Raw genomic sequence first — 24,419 nt, 5'->3', positions numbered from 1 at the left:
AGTATGTAGCAAAGAGAAAGAAAATGTTACTATTAGTTTAAATGCTACCATTAGTTAAATGCTATGGGTAGCTTTACTTACTAGACTGGTGTTAAATTGAGGACAGCTGAGATTTTTTTATGCCTAAATTTATTCTCTTTTTAGACTGTGTGTTGAGTTGTTTGCTGAGACTTTCTCTAGACTGTCCACAGGCAAAGGAATAACGTCCTGAACGTAAGATGGTAATATTAACTAGATATTTAAATTGACAGTTATTGTGTGAAAGGGTTTGCCACAGCGTTAGCGTTTTCTGTGTAAAGTAACTTTAATGTTCATAAGGCCTAAAATGTTATATAGAGTATCATTTATACATATATGTTATGATGGAGTTCAACACAGATTTTACTCCTGTTCATGTTACTTTTTCATCTTAACTCAACTGCTTGTTTATACAGGCCACTGACACGATACATTTTGGAAATAATCTGTGTTAAATATATCACAATCCAGGCAAATGCAAGTGGCAGCAAACTCAGCAGGTCTTTACTGATGCAGTCTGGGGAGAAAATTGGTCATTGTGAGGAGGTTATGCTAGATCTGACCCTGTTCACAATGAGACATGCATGTGTGAAATGCAGTTGAAAGGTAAGCAGCTGATGTAGAAACACAACAAAAGCAATATCATCCCTCACTCTCTTTCTCCAATTTTTTCATTTATCTTTGTCCTCCTTTCGTTACATTTATCTCCCCAATAACTGGGTTTTTCACAACCTTATACTCACGTAGATGGATGCAAGTTGTGGTGCTCGGTTCAAATTAACCCGTTTTATCAGAAAACCGTAACAAGACAAAAATCTGTTGTAATTTATGTTTCCCATGTTATTCTTTAAATTGTACGCAGCAATTAGGTGCACATCACTTATGCCTGTTGGGTCTGTTACCATAGCTACAATATGACTGTGCAGACAATCATCTGGTCCTTGTTTCCTCCAATAGGGTTGCACGACTGAAGCTGTAATATAAAGTAAAGATGCCCATCATTCAACAACACACTAGTAAGAATCAGAAACAGGTTCATAAAAGTATTGGTGAGTGGCAGGCATGGGACTGCACCCAGTCATGGCGGACCAGACAAACAAGATCGGACGAGCCACGCAGCAGGAGAGGAAGGTGAGAGCATCTACCATTTTGAAATTCAACTCCTCTTATTGTTCCTTGAAAGAGTTTGGGGCACAAAGCAGTATCAGTAAACAAGATACGCTTTGCATTCAAACACTGAATGCAAAAAGGGGACTAGGAGGAACAAAAAGGAAGTGTCACTTTAAATGAAATGCGTTAGTTGGATGAAAGCAGAGAGACTGCTTGTACTTATAAATGTAGTCTCTACATGCTTAAGCAAAATTAGTTTTAGTTGGTAGGATCAAGGATTTCCAGCCGAGACCTGCTTATAAGGAAGATGTGTTTTTTGCATTACATTTGCGGAGCAGCTGGTAATAGAAAAATATGTCAAAATAGTTTAATGGTTTAAATGATCAGATTTTATTGTGGATAAATTAAGAACTTTGCAAGTAGTTACAAAGATTTGCCTTCAATCAAAGAGAGCTCCAAATCCCATCATTCAAAACATCTGAGAAAAAGATGCATTCAGGAATCATCATGGTGGAGCTTTGAGACCAGGCTTGTTCGAATCAAAGGCCTAAGAGCTGAAATAATTTTTTTGCGAGCTATCCATATCATTCTGAGAAAAGTAAATGTGGTCAGTTAATCTGCGGCTTGGAAAGGACAACAGCCAATGCAGCATGTTCAAGCTTCCCCCCTACTGGGCGGCCCATGAGCCTGTCGATATGGTGGTTTGATGTTGGATGGAAAATAAGAACCCCCCACAACAAACAGAGAGGGCTGGAACAGAGAGACTGGAACAGAGAAAGAGAGGGTAGAAAGGGAAGAACCATCGACAGATGGACTGTGTTGTGATTAAAGATGGCGGCAGTCTTTACTGCAGACTACGAAGGACTATACTCGATCCATAGAAAAGCGGTGGGAGTAGTCTGCGATTCAGCACAACAAATCCAAGAACCACATAATAAGGTAAATCAGCAGGTATGATGTCTGCTTTTGAAGCTCGGAGAGAGAAAACTATTGTTACCACTAACTTTCTATTGTATTGTTTATCATACTGTTATGTCTGTTATCGTTTTTCATGTCAGTGCCATACTGCTTTTATTGTGTCTTCCCTCTCATCAAAAGCAAAGCACGTCATTTGATTTGACGAGTGAATGTGCATCCCATGACCAGATTATTGAAGACCTCGATAGACTGAACGCTTAAATTATTTTGAATTTCTTCAAGCCAGCATATGTCTGACAATGTATTTGGCCATTTGGTTACGCATGCATGTCTTTGGAATTATGTCACCATAGGAAATATGGGCCTTTTAATAAGAACTTTCCCTCCTTCTGGGAATATGGAGCTCTATGAACTAGAATATCCAACAATATAAATCTAGTCTAGTCTATTGCTCAATTCTCTGTGCCTAATCCAGTCCAAGGCTTGTTAGTCGTGATATATTCAGCCAGGACAAAGGACATCAGCGGGACTCCAGAATACATTCTCTGACAGTCTTTTGATATTTCTCTTTGAATCATTTTCAGAACCGAATAGCCTAAATTCGACCCATATTGTTCGACCCATATTGTTTTTTAAAATAAATCAAAGATTTCAAGTGTGTACAGTACATGACATCTGTATGCCTTATATATGTTTTTCAGTTTTAGTTTGAGGACTGTTGAGATGTTTTTTCTTATTTGTTGTTCCTTTTATTAGTTTTAACTTCAGGTGTGTCCTTTAAAGACAGCCAATTTGAAAAATAGAAATCTCTATTGTGTGTGCTCAGAATGGGAGTCTTGATTTAAACGTCTTAATGGGCTTTTGTTCATCAGAGAGTCTTTAGCAGAGATAAGCCTATTTCAGCCAAGGCCTACAAGGAAGTCTAAATTCACACTGACAGGTGGAACAAAAGACTACTGAAAGGACAGAATTGGGGAACATAAAGTTGTCCTCTGGTAACACTTAACTGCAGCATAGTGTTCAAGAACTTGAAAACATTTTCAAATGTGAAACAAAATGTAAGTGTAGGGGCCATGATTATGCTAGCTCTTTTGACAATCAATAAAACTCCTTGAAGTCCTTGAAACATTCTATACAGAAGGCAGCTTTTGCATAAGCTTCGCTGATTTCATAAATAACCAGGTCTGGTTCATACAGTTACACCTCAGAGCTGAAAAGAGAGATATCTTCTTTTGTTCCTCTTTCTGCTCAGCAGCTCCACTGAGCCAGTTGCTTAAGGGCTTCTTATTTGCAGTTGCCAAGGGAGGGATGGATATTGTTCATTCTCCTTCCACACCCAGATGTTTGTAGCTATTCAAGAGATTCAATTTACAAACCTTCTGGTCACAAGCTTTCTTGCGCTTGCATAACTGATACAAACAGTTTATTGTATATTTTGATATGTGCAATTAAAGCTTTACAGATTGACTTTCCAAAATGCTTAGAATTTTAGTTTTATTACAGCTTGTTACAGTTTGTATACTATACCCTATATACTGCACATGCAAACTGTATCAGATTTTTTAAATTAGTGGTCAGGTCTGTTTACACATAGCTTCCTGTTAAGAGATATGACCATTTATGTATATGGGAATAAAACCCCTCCATGTATATCAAAAAACCTTACAGCATCATTTAAAAAGTGAAAGGAAAACGTGTGATTTAGTTTGGCCTGTTTTTAAATAAAAAAAGTGGGTGCAGCTCAATAGGCAGAGTTAAAATATCCCATATAAATGGATAAGGAGGACATTAATGAAATTACAAACAATTTTATGTAGATGGGTAGTATTCCTGTGTACTTGGGTACACTGGTAGTGATCCTAAACCATTGAGTGTGAGAAGCCTTCTCAACATCAGCTAATGCTTTGACTGATTATTCAAAGGAATGTTTGTAGTTTTCATGGCCCTCATCTGCAGCTGGTGTTGAAGGACCAGCAAGAAAAACCCTTTGCGTCTGACTAGCATTTTGAAAACAGGACTGCTTTGAATTCAGTGTTGCTCTAGTTATCCAAGGAGCTTGTGTGGGATTGACAGAATGTGGTAGGGAACAACCTGGTCAAGTGCCTTCTATTTCAGAGCCAAGACAGACAGACATATACAGACAAACAGGCAATTTGAGAGCCACCAATTAACTTAACATGCATGTGTTTGGACTGTGGGAGGAAGCTGCAGTAGCCAGACGAAACCCACACAAGCCCAGGGAGAACATGTAAACTCCAAACAGAGAGGCCACAATGGGCTAGAATTTGAACCAGGGACCTTCTAGCTGTGAAGCAGCCGTGCTAACCACTCCACCACCGTGCTGAGCTGTAATATCAGTGTAAAGCAAAAAAATTTTTTGAAAGCTTGACCCATGTTTCAGGTAACAAAGTAAACTTTCAGAAATGTGTTGATATTTAATATATTATGAATCTAAGTCATATTTTATTTCTGTTATACCAGCATTATGCTTTGGCCAGACTTTTCCATTTCCTGTGGATGAGACAGATGTTACCATTACTGCACAGCAACATATTTAGTAACTGCACAATGGAATACTCAGTACATGGTCGTATTGCTGGAGGCTACGTGAGGAGGACTATCAGACTCAAGGTAAAAACTTCAGCATTCACTTCATCATCATCATTTGAACTATATTTTGAAAAAGTCTTTGCACAAATAACCAGTACATCTACACACACAGAGATTAATACTGTTTTGAAAACATTTGCTTCATTTTTATCAATGTTTTACAACTGAAAGACAGCAATTCTCATTTTATCAGTTGCAGCTGTACAGCCTGTTTGTTGATGGCCACATGATGATATGTGGTACTAGAAATCTTTATTCGGTTTGTGCTTTATTGAATTCACAAATTATGTGACCAGAACTGCAAAGCCATGTTGGTGACAGACAGAGTTGGGATGCAGAAAGCTGCGGGCTTGAATCCCACCCCACCAGATGTGGCCCCGCCCAGCCACCAAGGGCTTCCCCCCAAAAAGTTAATACAATAACATTTGAAATCCAGATGTTGAAAGTTTTGCTGCCCAAAATTAATATGGCCCCAGGGAAGCTGAAGTGTGTTGGATCTTTTTGTTCTGATGTTGCTGACATGAATATTGAAAGCACAGTGCACAGTTCACACTACAGCAATTTTCTATGTTTGAGCAGGCAATTCAGATCATGATAAGAGTGGAAATTTATTTTCCTGCTCTTTCCAGTTCTCTCAAATGGTTTGGTTTTACAAAAATGTAATAAAGTGCTTAGTTAAGTTGAAATACTGATTTCAAAACATTTTAATGGCTTGTTACAACATATAGGCAGTTCTGTGTGCCCACTATGTGCACTGAATATGTCATGGACTGTTTCAGTACTTAAGGAAATGTTGTTAGGTAGAAAAATATTTTTCAAACAGAAGTTGCAAATTGGTAAAAAAATTTGTCCGACTGCGGTATATATTGAAAACCTGACATGAAACACCATCATTACTACAACAGAGATATTTATGGCAAGTTGTTACGTTTTGCAGTAAAATATCATAAACACTGGTATTTGAGTTTACGCTACAATTTACAACTTTGTGTGCTGTTGTAGTGAAACGTCCTGGTGGTAAATGTAAAACGCCCATATCTTTGCACCACCTAACAGGAAAGAGAAAAACTGCGTAATGCTGATTTAACTGAAGCCCAAATAAAGTAATCAGTGAAGTCATCTTGTCCATTGTTGCAATGAAAACCCGCATACTTCCTACCTTGAATTAGTGTTGCAAATAGCATGTGCACTTTAAATATCCAAATGATGAGAGTATAAAAAGTATTTAAAAAATAGTAGTTATATACAGCATTAGAAGTAAAACCCAATTTCTGAAAAGTTGGTACGATGTGTAAAACGTAAATGAAACAGAAAGCAATGATTTGCAAATCTCATCAACCCATATTTTTTTCACAATAGAACATAAACAAGATGACAGATGACATTTCGCTGATAACAAGTTGGATGGTCCCTCTCCTCTGGTCCACGTTTTCCAAAAACATAAATTTAAAAAGATGTAAATATGGATTTATTTGACCATCAAGCAGTTTCTATTTTGCATCAGACCTTTTTAAATGAGCATTGGCCCAGAGAACACGGCTGTGTTTCTAGATTGTGTTCACATGTCGCTTATTCTTTGCATGATACAGCTTTAACTGATGTATGTGTGTTGCACAGTGAACTGTGTTCACAGTCAGTGTTCCTGAGCCCATGCAGTGATGTCCGGTAGAGAATCATGCCTGTTTTAGTGCAGTGCCGCCTGAGGGGCCAAACATCCAGTTTTTACCCTCGGCATTGTTCCTTGCACACAGAGATTCCTCCTGATTCTCTGAATCTTTTGAGGATCTTCAAAGTTTTCGTAATTTAATGAACTTCACTTAACATAAATTTCAGAACCTATTTCTGAAATTGTTCTACAATTTACAGACACAGTTTGTCACAGATTAATGAACCTCTGCCCGCATTTACATTCCAGAGGCTCTGCCTCTGTGAAATGCTCCTTTTATACCCAGTGATGTTAATGACCTGTCAAATGCTGACTGTGCTGATGAGGAAGGAAAATATCTCTTGAGAGAGTAGACTAATGTGCTTCACAGAGACATGGCTGCAGGACAGTATGCCCGACACATGTATCGGTATTGAAGGCTTCAGTACAGTCAGGCGGATCAGAGGAGAGACAGCGAAAAGAGGAAAGAGGAAAGGTCATGGACATCAACAACAGGTGGTGTCATACTGATCCTGTTACTGTGAAAGAAAGAGTCTGTTGCCCCAACATTGAACTGATGGGGTTGGGCCAACGTCCTTACTATATGCTCAGAGAGTTCTCACACGCCATATTGATCGCCGTCTATATTCCTCCCTCTGTCCCTCACACGGTGTGTGTGACGTTATACACTCGGTTGCAGCCAAACTCCAGACCTGACACCTTGACGCCCTCTTTATGATCTCAGGTGACTTTAATCATGCAACTCTCCAAGACTCTCCCAACCTTCACACAGGATGGGGATTGTCACACCAGGGGGGAGAAGACACTGGACCTGATGTACTCAAATCTTAAAGATGCGTATAGCTCTTCCGCCCTCCCCCCCTGGACAGGTCTGACCACAACCTGATCCACCTCCTACCTGTGTACAAGCCCCTGGATCAAAGGCAGCCCCTTAGGAGGTCTGCTTCTGTTCTGGGGGAGGAGCTGGTCCCTCTCCATGTTGTGGCTGAGAGGAGAATGTTGTCCAAACTCCTCTCAATCCTGGACAGTCCCTCCCACCCGCTCGAGTGTGCTGGCTGCACAGAGGAGCCCTTTTAGCCAGAGACTGATCACAGTCAAGTGCTCCACAGAATGTCACAGGAGCTCCTTTCTCCCAGTGGCCATTAAACTGTTCAACTCATCCCCAAATGGACAATTTTTATTGTTTTCATTTACTATTTTTATTTCATTCATTTTTACTCGTCTAGCTGGGTTTTTTCTTACTTATTGATCAGTAGTTTGCACTTGTTTATTGCCTTGGTTTGGTGGATGTTCTTTTTCTTTCTTTCTACTTTCACGCTCAGAGCAGCTGTAACAAGGCAACACAATTTCTCTATGGGATCAATAAAATAGCTGAATCTTGATTCTGAATCTAGCTGCAGCACATTTTTATTGGGTTATGTACATCTGATATAATAAATGATTTGTAAATGATTCATAAAACTTGTGCAAAAGAATGCTCAGCCTGATTACAATACTTGTATTACATACGTACAGATCAGGAAGTGGCACTGAGATGACAATAGAAGTTTAAATGGTCCCCTAAACGCCGGTGCTATACTTTTTGGTTTTAAGACATAAGAGCTCTAGTTTTTAAATGCAAAGTGGCTTTTTTCAGGACAATTATTTTGATTCTGAAGAGAGAGAGGGAGGGGGATAACAATGTGCATGTGAATCAAAAGCAAACACTGTCAGTTTGTGTAGTGAACGGGCGAGGCGCTATGCATCATCTGCTGTGTAGCCTCAGCTCCACACAGACAGTGAGAGACAGCCATGGAGAGGTGGAGAGCGGACTGTTTTCTTTGTTATTTCTAAAGTCTTTGCATTTCGCAATTATGACAGTGTTCGCGGGGACTTATGTCGGTCCAAATGGCCAATGCATCCGAAAGCAGCAAGAAGATTTTTACCGGTTGAGTATATGCCACTTTTCCCCCCCCTCCTCCGGCTCAGAGATTGGGATTGCGGTAGACGGGAGATATGTGCCATCGCTTTGCTGGTTTTAAGTCTTTTCGGAAATTGATGTGGGATTCCCTCGGTGTCCTCTGACGGTAGGGAAATGTTTGCGGTGGTCGTGCTATTCGTTTGGTACGGCAGCTGATAGCGGATATAGCGCAGATATTAATAGGTGAATAGTGTGACAAAGTTGTGCACTTGTCGGTTGGCTGCTGTAAGGCCTGCCCGTGTAAGTGTGTGTGTGTGTGTGTGTGTGTCTGTGCGTATGGAGTTTGTTTCTGGCTCCCCTCCCCCACTCGCCGCTGCTGATCTGCTCATTTTGGAGAGGCCAAGACATGAATGTGATGAGAGGCTCACATCAAAGAAACCAACTGATACAATTTCTGTTTGAAAAAAAAAAAAAAAACCCAAAAAGACATTTTTTTACACTTGGCTCTGACCGGCAGACATCACATCTAAATCTTTACAAATGTCGTGGTCTGGCCACACACCTGTGACCGTTAATTTAATTGAAATAGCAATAGCCCAACCTCTCTTGTGTTGATGCATCAGTACGTACAGGTAGCAGGGTACTAGTCTGTAGATGCTTAATGCTGTCGCATTTTAAGGGCCACGAAATGTGCATGTAAAAAAAAAAAAAATTACTATTATTTTTAAAAATCGTTTTTAGTTCAACACAGCTTATGCACATTGCACGTGATGCTCACACTTCAGGGTTGGTTCAGATAATAACAGTGTTAACACCTTTGCCTTTACTGCCTTTGTTTAGTCAGATAAATGATTTGTGTTTGTATTAGACTAGACAGAGAGTGGGTGTGCCCTAAAGGAAATGTGGTGGCAACCATTAAAAATATTTCAAGTGAAATAACAAGAGTAAAGGTGTCAAAAACATTAAAGCTTGATTTATAATCTCGCAGCCTTGCAGTTAATGTTTACACAAACAGAAGAATTATTTTTTTACATTCAAAGTGTAATGGAGACTGACAGCATGAACATTTGTTTTCTAATGAACTATTTCTCACATATGCCCTGTTCTGATTGCCCAGGGCCATAAAGATAGGCAGGCTGTAGTAGCCTGATGCATGTATGTGTGTATCTAAGCAAAATCAAAAGTTACTGGGTAGTGTTTTCCACTTAGGTTACATTAGGAAACTGGCACCAAGAGTAATTACTGAGAAACTGAGGTTACTGTGTATGTGCGGAATGTAGAGGTGGTCACACAGACAGTACCATGTGTTTGCTCAGCAGGATGGCTGAGGGACAATGCACGAGGACCAGGATGTGTCCTTGAAAAAGATATTCAATCCCTAAAATCATTAGGTATGGTATCCAGCAGCTGACTCTCCACTATGATGGCAGGGGAGTGAAATGAGAAGAGAATATGACACAAAGATCAATAAAGTATCATTTGCAGTCTTGCAAATGTCAGCTAATATTAGAGAGACTAAGGCTGTGTTATCCTTGACTTTATAAACCTCAAGTAACTTTATAACGTATGGTAGGAAGCTGCCTGTACACTATCAAACCCTATTAGAAACCTAATGGCTTTAGTTTTAAATATCAGGTTTGCAAATGTACCACAAATCAAATGCATAAATGTTGGCATTTTTCTTTATTTAATTAAAAAGATTTACTATTTAAAATGTGGTTCTTGGCAAAGAATGCAATACTACATTCCTGTTATTGCCTGTAAAAAGCCAACATCTCCAGCACACCATACAGAATGTTCTGAAGCTGAACCACAGGCTACTTTGTGGGTATACATCTTTATAGTAATGCATCTCACATTGTCAAATCCTCTGGACTGCAGCATTTGCATGTGTTCTAGTATTCAGACTTAACTTATTCACATGAGTTTTTCATGAAAATTTGATAAAGTGCAAACTGAGCAGAATTATAAAGAAATTTCCCTAGAAGGTATTAGTTCTCTGACATGCAGGCGAATGACACTTAATCAGCCAGCTTATTTTTAATCTTACCTTTTGCTTAGTATTAAGAAGTTTAATTTGTTTGCCATTTTTTTGAAAACGAGAATTTAAAGTGCACTACTCTACCTTTCAATGATGTAATGAAACTGCATCTCACTATATATTTTTTTTACCTTTGCAGGAGTTTTTTTGCAGTGGCATCAGTAGGGGTCTGGATCTAATAGTTGGGCAGTGGGTTGGGCTCTATGGCAACGTGGTTTATGGATGCTGGGACTATGAGCATAAGCGACAAAAGGGGCTACTTAGCAGACCTGGGAGGCAGTTTCACTGAGGATGCGCCTAGACCTCCAGTCCCAGGGGAAGAAGGTGAGCTAGTATGCAGTGATGGACACCAGTACAGCAACCTTGGCTTTTCCTCAAAGAATGAAGGTCTCAAATGTGAGGCATCTGTGGCTACACCCAGGCGACCTGACCTGGATCTGGGTTATGAGCCGGAGGGCAGTGCTTCCCCTACACCGCCTTACATAAAGTGGGCAGAATCCCTCCACTCTCTCCTAGATGATCAGGATGGCATCCATCTGTTTAGGATGTTCCTCAGGCAAGAGGAGTGTGCAGATATATTGGACTTCTGGTTTGCATGCAGCGGCTTCCGCAAACTTGAAGCTAATGAGAGCAATGAGGAGAAGAAGGTAAAACTGGCCAAGGCTATTTATAAGAAGTACATTTTGGACAATAATGGAATTGTTTCAAGACAGATCAAACCAGCTACCAAATCCTTCATCAAAGACTGTGTGATGAAGCTTCACATTGATCCTGCAATGTTTGACCAGGCTCAAACTGAGATACAGACTATGATGGAAGAAAACAGTTACCCTTTATTCCTGAAGTCTGACATTTATTTAGAATATACACGGACAGGAGGAGAGAGCCCTAAGATGTACAGTGACCAGAGCTCTGTTTCTGGGAATGGAAAGGCACTGTCTTGTTATTTGCCAACTTTAAATGAAGATGAAGAATGGAGATGTGACCAAGAGCCAGACGAGCCGCCTGAGTGTCAACCCACACCGAGCAGCCGGCTTACTCAGAAGCTGCTAATGGAGACGGCACCACAGCGAGCTGCCAACAGTGCAGGATTCCAGGACAGTCACGAGTACAGGTAAATCCTCCCAGAAATCTAGAAAGCTTCACTTCACCTCTAACCATGCAGCTTTTTGCCTCAAACTGCTGAATTAGAAATGAACCTGAAACCCCAAACCAATATGAATGCTGCCTCAAGTTTGAAATGAAAACAGACCCAGTGTAGCACAAGAGAGATTTGAGATAAGACTGCGATGGTGGGATGTGATTATCAGTAATTCTGCAGCTAGTGATGGGTAAATCTTAGAAGTCGCAGTGTTGGTTTCTTTTGCAGGTATGGTGGGAAATGTATTTGTTATTTTTTTGCTTTTTGTATCTCAACACAAGATTCAAATATTATGATGTTTGTTTAATCCAGTGGCTTTTGACAAAAGCCACTTGACAAAATATTAAGTCTATTAATTAACTCTTATTAATGAACTCTATTAGTTAACTCTATTAATTGCAGATACCCAGTTGAATGACCAACTTTGACCTCACTGCTTGATTGTTTGATGTTTGAGTTGTTTGCATTTTACATATCTTTTTCCACATCCAGATAGTCATCTTTTTGCACTTTGCATAATTCACATTGTTGCTGACTTTGGTATGCCAGATTATTTGAAGTGATAAATTATGAACATGGCCTTTTTCCACTGTCAGGTTTTTTTTTTTTTGCCATCTCTTGTTTACTTTTAGTTATTTTGTGTGGCACTTTGTGTAAAGGGATGTTTGACCTTACTGTCACTGGGATTTGAAAACTTTTATACATTCCTGAAGAACTCTTGTTTATTAGGCATCATCACAACCTTTGAATGTGCAGCTTTCACCATATGACTAAATATATGCAAATGATCATTATAATGAGAAGCAAAGTAGAACATATGGTCTGGAGCAAACTAGAAATGTCACAGTAGGAAAAGCAAGGATGCAAAATTGTTTAATTTACCTTTAGCTGCTTTAGATTTGGGGTCTGTGGTTTCAGTAGTTAACATCTGGGGCTGCGGTGGGTTGTATTTACTGTGCTTTAAATCTTTGTTTCGAGTAATCAGACTGTGCTTACTAATTTACTCTACATACATGGTGATTCTCTGGCATGAGAAATTGTAGTCATGTTACACAAATGAAAAGCTGCTTAGCATTTGGACCAAGCTTATAATCCAAGTGTCCTCACACAACTTACCTGATGTCACTGCACATTTAAACATATGAAGCTCATAATGTAATAAGTTTGCATTATACAAGCAATTGAGATCATTTGCAGTAAAAAACATTCGGTAACACGTTGATGGTCATTGAAATAGTTGCTGTTATTGTGGCGTACAAATCCACGCAGGTTCATATAATCATAATGTTGCACCTGTAGCACAAATGTTATGAGGATGGACAGGAATTCACGCCAACTGACACGCAGACAGTAGCTCCCAGATTAAACCTTTTCTGTGACTGAATCAGTGATCACAGTGAGATACAGGCAGTGGGAATGGAACAGATCCTGATTACATTTGACCAGGTACAATATCATAACTGAACTAAAACCAGACTTTCCATTGAAAGTGCAGCTGCAGATGTCTGCTTCTTTTGCTGCATTTTTGTCTGTGGTCTAATCTTCTTGTGTTTCATTACATTCTGAAGTTTTTGCATGCAGCTTTTCCAGTTGAGTTTAATCATAAAAACCAAAATGCTTTTTCTGTAAGTAAGATTTGCTCAGACCTTTTCAGTTCTGTGTTGGTCCTTGACATTTTGATTGATGTTCCACAGCCATTTATGTTCAGTATTATTATACTATTGTTTCAGCAATCAAGCCTTTGGCGGGAATTGAAAAGTCACTCTTGATTTTTAACTAGCCTTTTAGCGTCACCCCTTGGCCATTTATAAAACTAAGACTGTTGTGTGCAGACGATAAAGGACATTTAACACCATTTTCAATCAGCATTAAGAAATCAGATGACTTGAAGGAGAATGGCCAATTTTTTAATAATGTTTGAGGAGATGGTAAAAGTGTGAACAGCTCATTTTTGTTTTCATTCAAGGAAGAATTGTACTCTGTGTACTAAGTAATCTTCTTTATCTTTGTCATTCTGTTTAAAATTGTTGCTTTTGAGTAATCTTTTAAGACCCAAATCAGCATAATGTGTTAAAGTTGAGACAATGGTGGATAACAATATAGATTGTGTTACTGCTCGGTGCTTTTCTCAAATGTTTAAAATCAATGTCTTGTATTCAGTTGTTGAACCATGATTTAATAATGCTGAGTTTGCAGTTAGACCTGTTTAAAAGAGGAAATGATGCATGTTCGTTTCTGTATTTTTCTTTTTGGCTTAACATTTATTTAGCAGTTGACAAAGAAGGAGACAAACAGGATAAAGTGAAAGAGTAAGGAATGACATGTGGAAGTTGTGATTACAGCTGGGGACACCATGGCCAGTTGTTATCCCAAAATAAATGCACACTGATCTCTCCAACAAAAGTGCAGACACTGTACTGTACGTGTTATATATGCCCTGAAAGCATAGCTTCAAACTTGGGTTGGGACCCAGTTTTGGGGTGTTTGATATAAACACGAAGCCCTAGAAGCATTGTAGAGTAAATTAAATCAGATTCACCTCATTGTCATTCTGCAGAGCTCCGAGCTGAAGGAAAGGTAATTTTTAAACATTCTTTAACAAAGAACACAAATATATACTATTTTCAGATTATCTGTTTTAATGAAAAAAACAAGAAACAGAAACAATATGATATTGAACCAGATCACAAAGAATCCAAAATTTAACCACTTTCTAAGGTACAATGATCTTGCAGTATTACTAAACCTGTACTGCAAAATCATTAATTTGTGATTATGGGTTAAGTGTTCACATAAGTAAGTGGGGGATTATGAACAGTGTTATGGGAAAAATACGCTTTTCCTCTTACCCTTATCATTTCCTATTCTATAATCTAAACTAAAAAAGTAATTTAGGGTTGACTGCACTTTTTTTGTTCCAACTCTTCACCAACCCATCCTCTGTAATTATTCGCTGTTGTTGAATGAAAATGCTAATGAAAATCTACTGGTCGCAAAGGTTTCATTTTGAACTCTGGGTACAGGGAGAAAGCGTGGGATAAATGCTTAAGGGAATTCCAATTTGAATAAAAAGTGATGATGCCTAACATCTATTATTCATGTGTATAAAGCCCTGTAAGAAATGTGTTCAGCAAAGTTAATGATTAAGAATAAATATCTTGTCAAATGAAGCCCAACCATTCTTCTATAGTAGTTTTCTAAAGGATGCGATCAGAATAAGGCTGCCAGCTATATTACACTTTTTAGTACTCAAAGTATTGAATTTAGTGCATTCACAAAATCTGTTGAAATCTCAGTGTTTGTCTGATTATTGTGGTCTAAAATGCCTGATTTTGTCACAGCTTTTCTTAAAGATTGTGACTCTTATTGCAATATTTTAATGTTGTTTTAAATTACAAACCTTCACATGGGGATTGGTTAAATTGCAATCGCAACATTCCAAATCAAATACCGTGTTGCTATCTTGTGCTCTGAAACATACCCAGGCCCAAAGTTTTAACACCACACTTCTGTTAATATTGTAGAGAAAGAAAAGCATTGAAAAAGAAGCTCTTAAAATCTGAAAATTATGATCTGTTAAATTGTGACACTGATTTAGAAAATTTATTGGCCAGCCTGAGTGTATGGTGTATTTTCTTTTCACTGGGCAGCATAATGTCCATCTAAATATGTCACACTCAAATTCATTTGGAGTATAATACCACATTTTCAACAATGTCCATAGAGACACTAAAACCAACAGTGAATTGCATTTACTTATATGTGACATCTTTTTAGTCTGCAACCTGATGTGTGTGCATTAGGCGTTTGTTGTTGTCCAGAAATGATTAACACACAAGTAAGACTCCCCACTCTATTGGGTGATATACTTCTTCATTGTTTATTCAAAGAGCCGTATACCTTTTTGTTTATAAAAGCATATTTTAGCATATTTATCACGTGGTCTATTTCAGAAAATCTGTTTCATTTTTCAGCTTTTCCTGTATGTCTTAATTTTTCTAGGCATGCACCATATCTGGAGCCCATCAACCCATACTATGTCAACACTGGATATGCTCTGGCTCCAGCCACCAGTGCAAACGATAGTGAGCAGCAGAGTATGTCCAGCGACGCAGACACAGTTTCACTAACTGACAGCAGTGTGTATGTATTTCACTCGCATTTATTATTACATTAGGATTGTAATATATAGTCATAAAGGATACACCAGGCTGCAACAGCCTAGTTTTGTCATTAGAATGTGAAACTGAACCCATTATTATGGAAGTATTCCCAGCCGTTATTTAAGAGACAGACATTCCATACTGTATAAGTTGGCATTATTAAAAATCTGAAATAATTGTTTAATTGGTGATTTTTGACATTTAAATGTTTCTCTTGTACTCAAACCTAACAACAAGAGGAATAATTAAACTGTAAAAAACAGAATAGTTCCTTTTTTTTGCGTGCGACTGTTTTAAACGTTTCAAGCTGATTCTTTATAGTAGCGGTTCTTAATTTGGAATGAGTCGAGTGGATTTGTTCTTCGTTCACAGAAACTTTGTCCACACGCAAGACTAAAGACAATATGTTGTACAATTTGGGATCACTTGCAAGCAGGACACGTATTTCAATAGATTGCGAAAACAGGCATGTGCTGGTGAAGGAAGATTTCAAAAAGACTATTTTTCTAGGTATAGAGCTGGTGGAAGGGAATTAAGACAAAGAAACTTCAAAGCGTTCACAACTGGACAAAAATGTGTTTGAAGCTGAATGGATTAGAGGCTGTTATCAGCTAATTGGTCCAGAACTTCCACCACAAGAGAGTGTAAAACCCAGCATGACCAGTACCACATGGAATTAGGCTCATAGATGTGTTGGGTATGTAACTATAATCTGCCAGAGCACTTGTGGTGCAGGAAAGACACAGCTTTTTTTTTAAGCATGTGAAAATACCTGTCCTGCTGTACTGATTAATCAAGACTTACTAGGTGTTCGTTTTAGACAAAAATGCAGTGAAAAGCTTCTAACTTCAAAGCTGCCTCTGTTCTTTATTCATGAGGATGTTTTAAAAAATGTCTTTGTTGTTAATTCCAGATATGGAGTTCCACCCTACAGATACCGCAAACAGCATCGCCGGGAGATGCATGAAAGTGCCAAAGCAAATGGGCGAGTGCCACTACCTCATATTCCAGTGAGTTATTCATGGGTTATTTCCTTCCCTCTCACTTTCTGCCTCCACACCTCTCTCTCTTTAATTGTCTGTCTCTGCCTCATTTTTCTCTGTTTCCACCATTGGAGGTGTGCATATTTAAGCTGTGCTGTGTCGCAGGGCCTGTGATGGAGTATAAGAATAGCTGATGGTGAAAGAGAAGGCTGTCTAAATGCAGCTTGATGCTTTCCTAAGCTGAGTGTGCTGAAGCCTAGCAGACATGAATCCTCCCCTGTGACAGCCTGATGCCTCCCTCTGCAGCTTAGTCTGTCTCTTGGTAGGAAAACCCCTGGCTCTAATTAGGCCTCAGAGGTCCTCAAATTAAAACTCCACACGTAGCATTCGATTAGGATGAATGCATTGACTGTACAGTAGAGCACAAATCCCCAAAGCGTGAAACTCACATTTCCCTGCCCCAACAAATTAATCATGACCTCACTTCACTGGCGATATGAAGACTGATCCGGGTTGTAGGTTATTTTTTTTTAATGTCACTTTGTTCTCTAGCCATTTCTTTAAAAAATGGTTTGATTTAGATTTTTGTACAATAATTGTTCCAAGGCAGAGAAGAAATAAATGTCAGTCGTGTCCCCATTGATATGATTCTGATTGTTATTTGAAATTATGCTTCTCTTGAGTTTATGTTCCTACATGTTTTTTGAAATATAAACAAAAAGATCTAGGTTAAGTTGTTTTTACTGTTGGAACACGTATTAAATAGTTAAAGATTACAGGGACATTTATTTTTGAGTGTTCTAATTCACTGAGCAAAGGTTAAAAATACAGAATGAATTCCCTTGTGTATGAAAAGAATAGCTGGCTTCAGTTGTGTTCAGGGTTAAAGTCTTGTTGTTTATTTCAATTTAGAAGAAGTTTAACAGCCGTGACACGCCAAACTGATGGTCAGCTGTCGGCCAATGTTGGCCCATCTGTAGCCCTAGTTTTGTTTTTGTTTTTTTCTACTGAGCATGTTGACTCAGCAGCAGACACTTTATGTGAGGCAGTCCACTTTGATTGGCTGTTCAGCCCAGCAAAGTATTGAAATGAAAGTGACATAAAAGAAATGTCAAAATGAAATCCACAAAAGACTCTTCTTGTTTATTTTCATTTTTCATCTCATCTGAACAGTCCAGTATGAACATATTTTACCAAAGAGCTAGCCAGGAACCAGCAATCCCCCAAGTTGCTGGTTCAATATCCGGCTCCTGTCACATGTCAGAGTCTCCCCAACTTAGTTGCTCCCGGTGAGTATTGGCCAGCTGGATAGCAGCTCCTCCATCAGTGTGTGAGTGCGAATGGGTGAATGAGAAGCAGTGCAAGGTGCTTTGAGTACCAATAGGTAAAAAAGCGCTATGTAAGTGCAGAGTATTTACCATTTGCCATGTGGAAGAAACATCATCAAGTGATCACAAGAGCTCTGTATGAGATTACGTACAAAATATAGATATATAGAATAATACAGAATACCAGTCCATTGCCACTTGCTTTTGTGGAGAGTTATCTAATTTCACACAAACACAAAATGTTTGTGCTAATTGGCCAGTGGCTGGAGTCTTAGTGTGGCAACTTTTTGGACCAGATGAAAGTTGGGCTTTGTCGCAGACAGTTGGCTGATGTCGGTTTGGCAGTTCTCTGCTTTAACATTTGACACGCTCCAATTTGATGGTTCCCTATTATGTTTTAGTTGTTTCATATGGTCGCTAATGGAGTCACGGCAGAAGATCTGCCCATTTGATGTTGACAGTAAGTCAATGGTCGAAATAAAGGACTGAAATTGCGGCATTTCTTTTCCCAGCGCACACACCGGATTCCAAAGGACATACATGTGGAGCCGGAAAGGTTTGCTGCAGAGCTCATAAGCAGACTGGAGGGCATACTAAGGGAGAGAGAGGCTCAAGAGCAACTAGAGGAGCGTCTAAAGAGAGTACAATTGGTATGTTGACTTTATTTTCTGAACCAGTGTCTGCTGTTTAAAGCACAACCAGTTCCACTGTTTTGTTAATTGGGTTCAATGTGTGTGAACAAGCAGCATCTCTCAGGATGTGCAACAGAAGTTCACAGTGGAGAGAACTGTCTGTGACCTCCAGTATACTAAAATGTAATCAAGAAGGTGCAGGGAGAACAAGAATGAATGTGTTTTTGCTCTAAAGGTTTTCTCACAGTGTCATTATATTTTACTCAGAAAAGTTAAACATTAATAAATTAGTTAAGGTTTAACATCACATCATGTGATGCACTCTGAGTAGCTTTTTGGTGATAGCAGCTGAATAATAATTGTGGCCAGAGGGAAACGGAAGTATGAAGCAAAAGCAAAAAAACAACAAAAAGCCGGTTATTCAGAAAAGAGTGAAAATGTATAACTCATTTAATAATAAACATTCTAGTCTCCGATATTGTTTATTTGATTCTAATTTTTTTCATTCCAAAATATGTGAAAAGCTATTATACAGATTCTATTATGATCCTTAGTTCTTCAGAAGTTAATATCAGAGGAGTTTGTTTTCCTCCTAACATTAATTTAATTTAATAAAAGTATGATTAAATAAATTATGACCATAGATGGGGTACTGATAAGCAGTTTGTTGGTTGAGAAGTATCAGTAGATACCACAAAAGCCTGCTTCTGAGCCAGAAAGCAAGATGTGTGCCTGGCCGTTGGGCTTAAAGTTTTCAGAAACAAAGGGGACTTGAATCTGTCTGGCCTTAATGAAATTAATGAGGCCAGCTATTTGAATGGGGAATAAAAACACATTATGAATCATTTGGAGAATTCTGTCCTTGGCCTGTCAGCGATCTGGCTTTGTCGATCAGTCAGATGGAGCACCTGGACACTCGGCCACTTGTAAGCCTGGAACAGTGTGCCGCCTCTTTGATGTTACTTGAACAGGGATGAAATGCTTGCTGCTACCACAAATGAAATCTCCCTCAGTACACAGTGCCAGATATTAAGTCTCAAGGCAGACGATTTATTTGGTTTGGCTCTGAAAAGACTTGAAGCTGCCACTATGCAGCTCAAGGTTTGCTTTATTAAACCTGGAGGCAAACCTAAAATGACTTCCTATAATCAAGGTATACTGTACTCACAGTGGATCTGTGGAAAGAATAATGAACTTTGGTTCAGCTTTTTAGCCATATAATCTAAGTTACTAAAGATATTTGAATTTAAATATCCTCTACGTCGGTAAAAATTGATGTGATCATTCTGTTGCTGCAAGGAGAACATCCATAAATCCAATTACATGTGAATAACTTTTTTGCCAAATTATGACTTCACCTAATGTAATTTTTTTACACAATGGGCCTTGTGGTCCTGCTATGCTCTGGATGAATGCACACAAGAGCAGCACTGTGCATTGAGTAAATCAGTCGCTAAAAGGCTCATGTGAGCAGGATGCTCATTGCTTGTTTAAATTGCAGTATTATGTGGCGTTTACCTGACAACAGACCATTGCTTCTTATAAGGAGAAGCATGGTATTGTATGAATGAGCTAGACTGTCATAAGCAAATGCTTCCACTTCCTGAGCGTCAGATATCTGCTATTGTTTGCCAAGGATTTTCCTTTTCAAATGAAAAAAGAGGGATGCTGTGGAAAAGTGTGGCACATGTACACAAATATGGAGTAGATATAAAAATCAGTTATTAAAAATAACATCTTTTCTGGTATTATTGGATTAAAGAAAGCAGTGGGCACAGGGAAGATCAGATCATGTAGGAACAGGCTGTGACCCTGGCTGTTGCTGATACACTCATAGTAAATGTATGGTTACATTTACATACAGTTATTGATGGACAATCCAACTGTATATCCTGTAGTATGTACTTCCAAAATATCACATAAAATGTTTTTTTGACAGTTTGTTGATATTTAAGTTAATATTTTACGTAGTCATAATTTTTGCAGTAACAATGGTGTGAGATTCTTTCACTGTGCTTGTGACTATACCCCTGACCAAAACCTTGTAAAGAATGTTTGCAGCACCCAACCCCATATATCCCCCTGGATCGTAATCTGTCAGAGGGCAATTTTGTCTCGGTCACTCAGAGGTGAAACTGTACTCTGATGTGCCTGTCAGTATGTGAAATAACTGAAATGTGCTACTATATGCGCATGTACAGTGCTCCACATCTGACTGATTCAGTCTCCAAACCTCTGCAGTATGAAGTAGAAGACAAGTATTAGGATGTTGTTAAAATCTGCCATCTGCAGGTTGAAATGAATACAACATATGCAGTCTTTCAGTCACAGGTTCCCCCCCAGTGCTTATTCGCTGAATTACAACTCCCTCTGTACTGATGTGTTTTGCTATCTGCAATTTTTATTAAATACAGCACATACAGTCTTTGGTGGAAAACATTCTCAGTTTTGTCCAATGACTTTGTAAGAATTTGTTAAGGTATGCATGTTAACTATTTTAATAAAGTTTTTGTAATCTGAATTTTGAAATGTATATCAGTCTCTGATACTCTTATCCCACATAGATAAACTGGATTTTTTTTTCTTCCAAATAATATTTTTTATTTCTGTGTGTTTTTATATTAAAGGAAGAGGATGGTGATGAAGTCATCACATCCACAGCATTATCCAGTCACAGATTCCCAACTGGTGCTTATCCGCTGAATTATAATTCCCGATATGCTGACATCAGCTACAGTGGTCCTTTTCTCAGAGATGCGCATGAGGAGGACCCGGAGAGCATCCTAGATGACCACGTCCAGCGCGTAATGAAGACTCCTGGCTGCCAATCGCCAGGGACAGGCCGCCATTCTCCCAAGTCACACTCACCAGATGGTTTCCAAGGGGGCAAAGGGATGGGACTTGCTATGCCGCTGTCATCCAGTCAGGGTAAACACCCCTCCAGGCATGTTTTCAAAGGAGAGACTGGCCACCTGTACCACCATAAACTTGTGCACCACATCCATCATACAGGTTTTGGAAAGTCCAAAGAGCAGGTGGAGGCTGAGGCAGCCATGCATGTACACAGCAGCTTTCCCTGGGGCGTGGAGACAAGTCTTTATGGATCAAAGTCTCGCAGCTACGCAGATGGCATGGGGTTCAACCCTATGGAGCATTCAGGTTATAGGTATCTATGAAACTAAAAGTTTAGTTTTCGTTTTTTTCATTTATGCAGCCACAGTTCCATTGTCTTTGCTTCTTACCAGTGTTCTTTTGTCATTGAACAGCAGCAAAGGTGGCACACAGTGTAAAAGAGTGTTCAAGAAAGGTGAGGATGTGCGGACTTATGACATGCTGGGGCCTGCAGAGGAGATGGAGAAAAACCAGAAAATCCTCTTGTGGCTGATGGAAGGACAGAAAGAAATGGTTCAACATAAGAGGAGCCCGTATGGGTATGTAATGACCATTAATTCATTTTTAACACAGTTTAAACTAATCTTAAAAAAAATTAAAACAAAATCTCAGTGTGCTACCTTATTGTCATGTTGTGTGTTTGGTTTAAAATATTACCAATTATGTCATCAGGACAAGTGACCATGAATATCCTACACATTTTAGGAGTACCACTGGATCTAAAAGGACCACAGGCCTTGAAGGATCCCGTCTTACCTCAGCAGAGAGGTCAGGGTCTGTGCACCCGTGCATCAATAGTCAGTTACGGAACAATGTGCAGCCATCTCACCCTTTCATCCAGGATCCCACCATGCCCCCTAACCCTGCTCCCAGCCCCCTCATCCAGCTAGAGGAGGTTCGCCGGCGGCTTGAGGAGGAGAAGTTGAAGTCTGGAACTTTCCAACCCAAGCAAAGGTAGGTGGACAGGATAATAAGACAGGTGTCCTATTACTAATGTAAAATCAAATTAATTAGCTGAGTTGTGTAACTGAATTTGTTTAACATGATCCACGAGGGAAGATATCGCATTTATTCACTTTGTCATTAAATCAAATAGAATACGTTAACCTTTTGTTCTCTAGACTGTGGGCATCTTAAAGGAAGTCTGTTTCTAACTACTGTGGATGTTTGGTCCCTCAGGTATGTGATGGAGGTCATCCAGAGGGGTCGCACCGCAGTCAGGCCTGCAATGTTCCCTCCACTCAACGTGGTGCCTGCCGTTTCTGACAGCGAGCTCTCAGAGCCCGAGTATGTTACCAGTGACCCCCCCCCCAATAAACACACACACTATCTCACATAATTTCCCTTTCTGATTACTGTGAGCTTATTTTCCCAGAGCTGGGGGGGTTAAAGAGCTACAAAAGAGTCTTTTATAGGTTAGTTCTTAGCTGTTTCTTCTCAAATTCCTTCCTGAGTGTGTCATTATGCGGTGCCCAACACTCTAATGATTGCTAACTAGGATAACTAGGATCAGAATTGATGATAGAAAACACTGGCTCTGTTTATGTAATTTCCCATAAAGACTCGAAAGAGTATAACACAAGAAGTAGAAGGGTTTTTCTGTTTTCTAACAGAAGCACAGACACAGACTAGCCAGTGTATTTGGGAGAGAATCTTTTTTTTGATGTTTTTTAAAAACATATCTGTTTGATGTTTGACTGTTCTCTTAGGTGGGTACTTAGCAGATGGAGAGGAGTGGGAAACTGAGTAAGAGGCAGATGAAAGCCAGATTATGTGCCATTGCCAGTGGGTGAAGCCTCTAGTCAAACCTGTGGGCACACGGGCTCGGTGCCTAGTGCTTAGATCACAAGAGACCAAACCAGCACCTCTGATGTCCAAACCTGAAAATGTCTTAAAGATAGCCAAAAGATTAGAATTGGAACTTGGTCATAAAAAAAAACCCCAAAAAACTAAAACAAGATTGTGAACCTTTTTAGTTATGTATTACTTTCTTTCTCTATAAAATGCAGTAAAGATGCTGCATTCTACAGTCTTTTCACTGGTTTGTAATCCAATCCAATCCATGCAAGGTTATGCAAACATCTCAGAAAGTGGAGGATCATGACTTATTTGTTAAACAAACAATCTACCTCAATTTACATATTAACACAGATTCTTTCTCCATTTGTGTCCATTTCCAAATAAATAAGTAAATATTTTTTGGGTTTTTTCTATTTGCAGACATAAAGCCACTAAAAAGCAGCCGTGTGAAAACACTACTGTGGCATATTACTTCTGTGAGGAGCAGATACCGTACAGGACATCCGTCAAAGGGAGGGTCATCACTCTGGGTCAATTCAAAGAACTGCTGACAAAGAAAGGAAATTACAGGTGGGAGTTGTGGTGCTGTTTAACTAGCTTGATTAAAATGTATTGATCGGTTTTCTCAATCTAGTTTCCGGTGTTGTTTAAATTGAACTTACGTCTGCTGGGCACAATGTAAGCCGGAGAAGTTGACCTTGTTCCCCTTTTTCAGGTATTATTTCAAGAAGGTAAGTGACGAGTTTGATTGTGGGGTGGTGTTTGAAGAGGTGCGTGAAGACGATGCTATCCTGCCCATCTTTGAAGAGAAGATTATTGGAAAAGTGGAAAAGATTGATTGATCTGCATGTTGTGGACAGAGGAGTGAAGAAGAGGATGTGTTCTGGGAGGGAGAATGAAGGAACAGAGAAGAAATGATACAGTAGAAGAACTAAAGAGCAAAACAGTGGTCACAGGGAGCGTGACTTTGTACAATTACCACCACTGACTAGAAATAAAGACATCATTCACTTTGTAGGACAGTGATGTAGCATTGTAAAGTTTACTAGAAACACGAAGAACAAAAGTGCTACTTAAGCTACATATTTTTGATATGATGCATCAGAAGGTGTCCTTTCTAAATAACCACACTTGTAATTTTTATATGAATTGGTACCAGATGTATACAATTTGTGTTAAAAGATAAGATTTTCTATCTATTAAAGTATTTAAATTTG

The 24,419-nt window shown here is 39.1% G+C and overlaps 1 protein-coding gene across 11 annotated transcripts; it reads left to right on the top strand.

The window, feature by feature from the left end:
• The first annotated feature begins 998 nt into the window (after positions 1-998).
• Positions 999-24,419, top strand: axin1 (axin 1). Of its 11 annotated transcripts, none has more exons than XM_067477881.1 (13): positions 1,003-2,067; positions 4,528-4,677; positions 10,403-11,377; positions 15,407-15,547; positions 16,481-16,577; positions 18,391-18,528; positions 21,138-21,438; positions 21,523-21,676; positions 21,777-21,941; positions 22,075-22,356; positions 22,582-22,689; positions 23,623-23,772; positions 23,918-24,419. In XM_067477881.1, exons 3-13 carry the CDS (start codon positions 10,467-10,469, stop codon positions 24,042-24,044), a joined length of 2,574 nt encoding a protein of 857 aa, XP_067333982.1. In that variant the 5' UTR covers positions 1,003-2,067; positions 4,528-4,677; positions 10,403-10,466; the 3' UTR covers positions 24,045-24,419. The 11 variants fall into 11 exon arrangements, with proteins under 11 accessions (XP_067333976.1, XP_067333984.1, XP_067333983.1 ...); XM_067477874.1 differs by having other exon boundaries at positions 1,004-1,149; positions 1,960-2,067; positions 21,138-21,676; XM_067477875.1 differs by having other exon boundaries at positions 999-1,149; positions 21,138-21,676.

Source organism: Channa argus, chromosome 15 (genome assembly GCF_033026475.1).
Source record: "Channa argus isolate prfri chromosome 15, Channa argus male v1.0, whole genome shotgun sequence".
NCBI lineage: Eukaryota > Metazoa > Chordata > Actinopteri > Anabantiformes > Channidae > Channa > Channa argus.
This window is presented reverse-complemented; position numbering and strand designations above follow the sequence as displayed.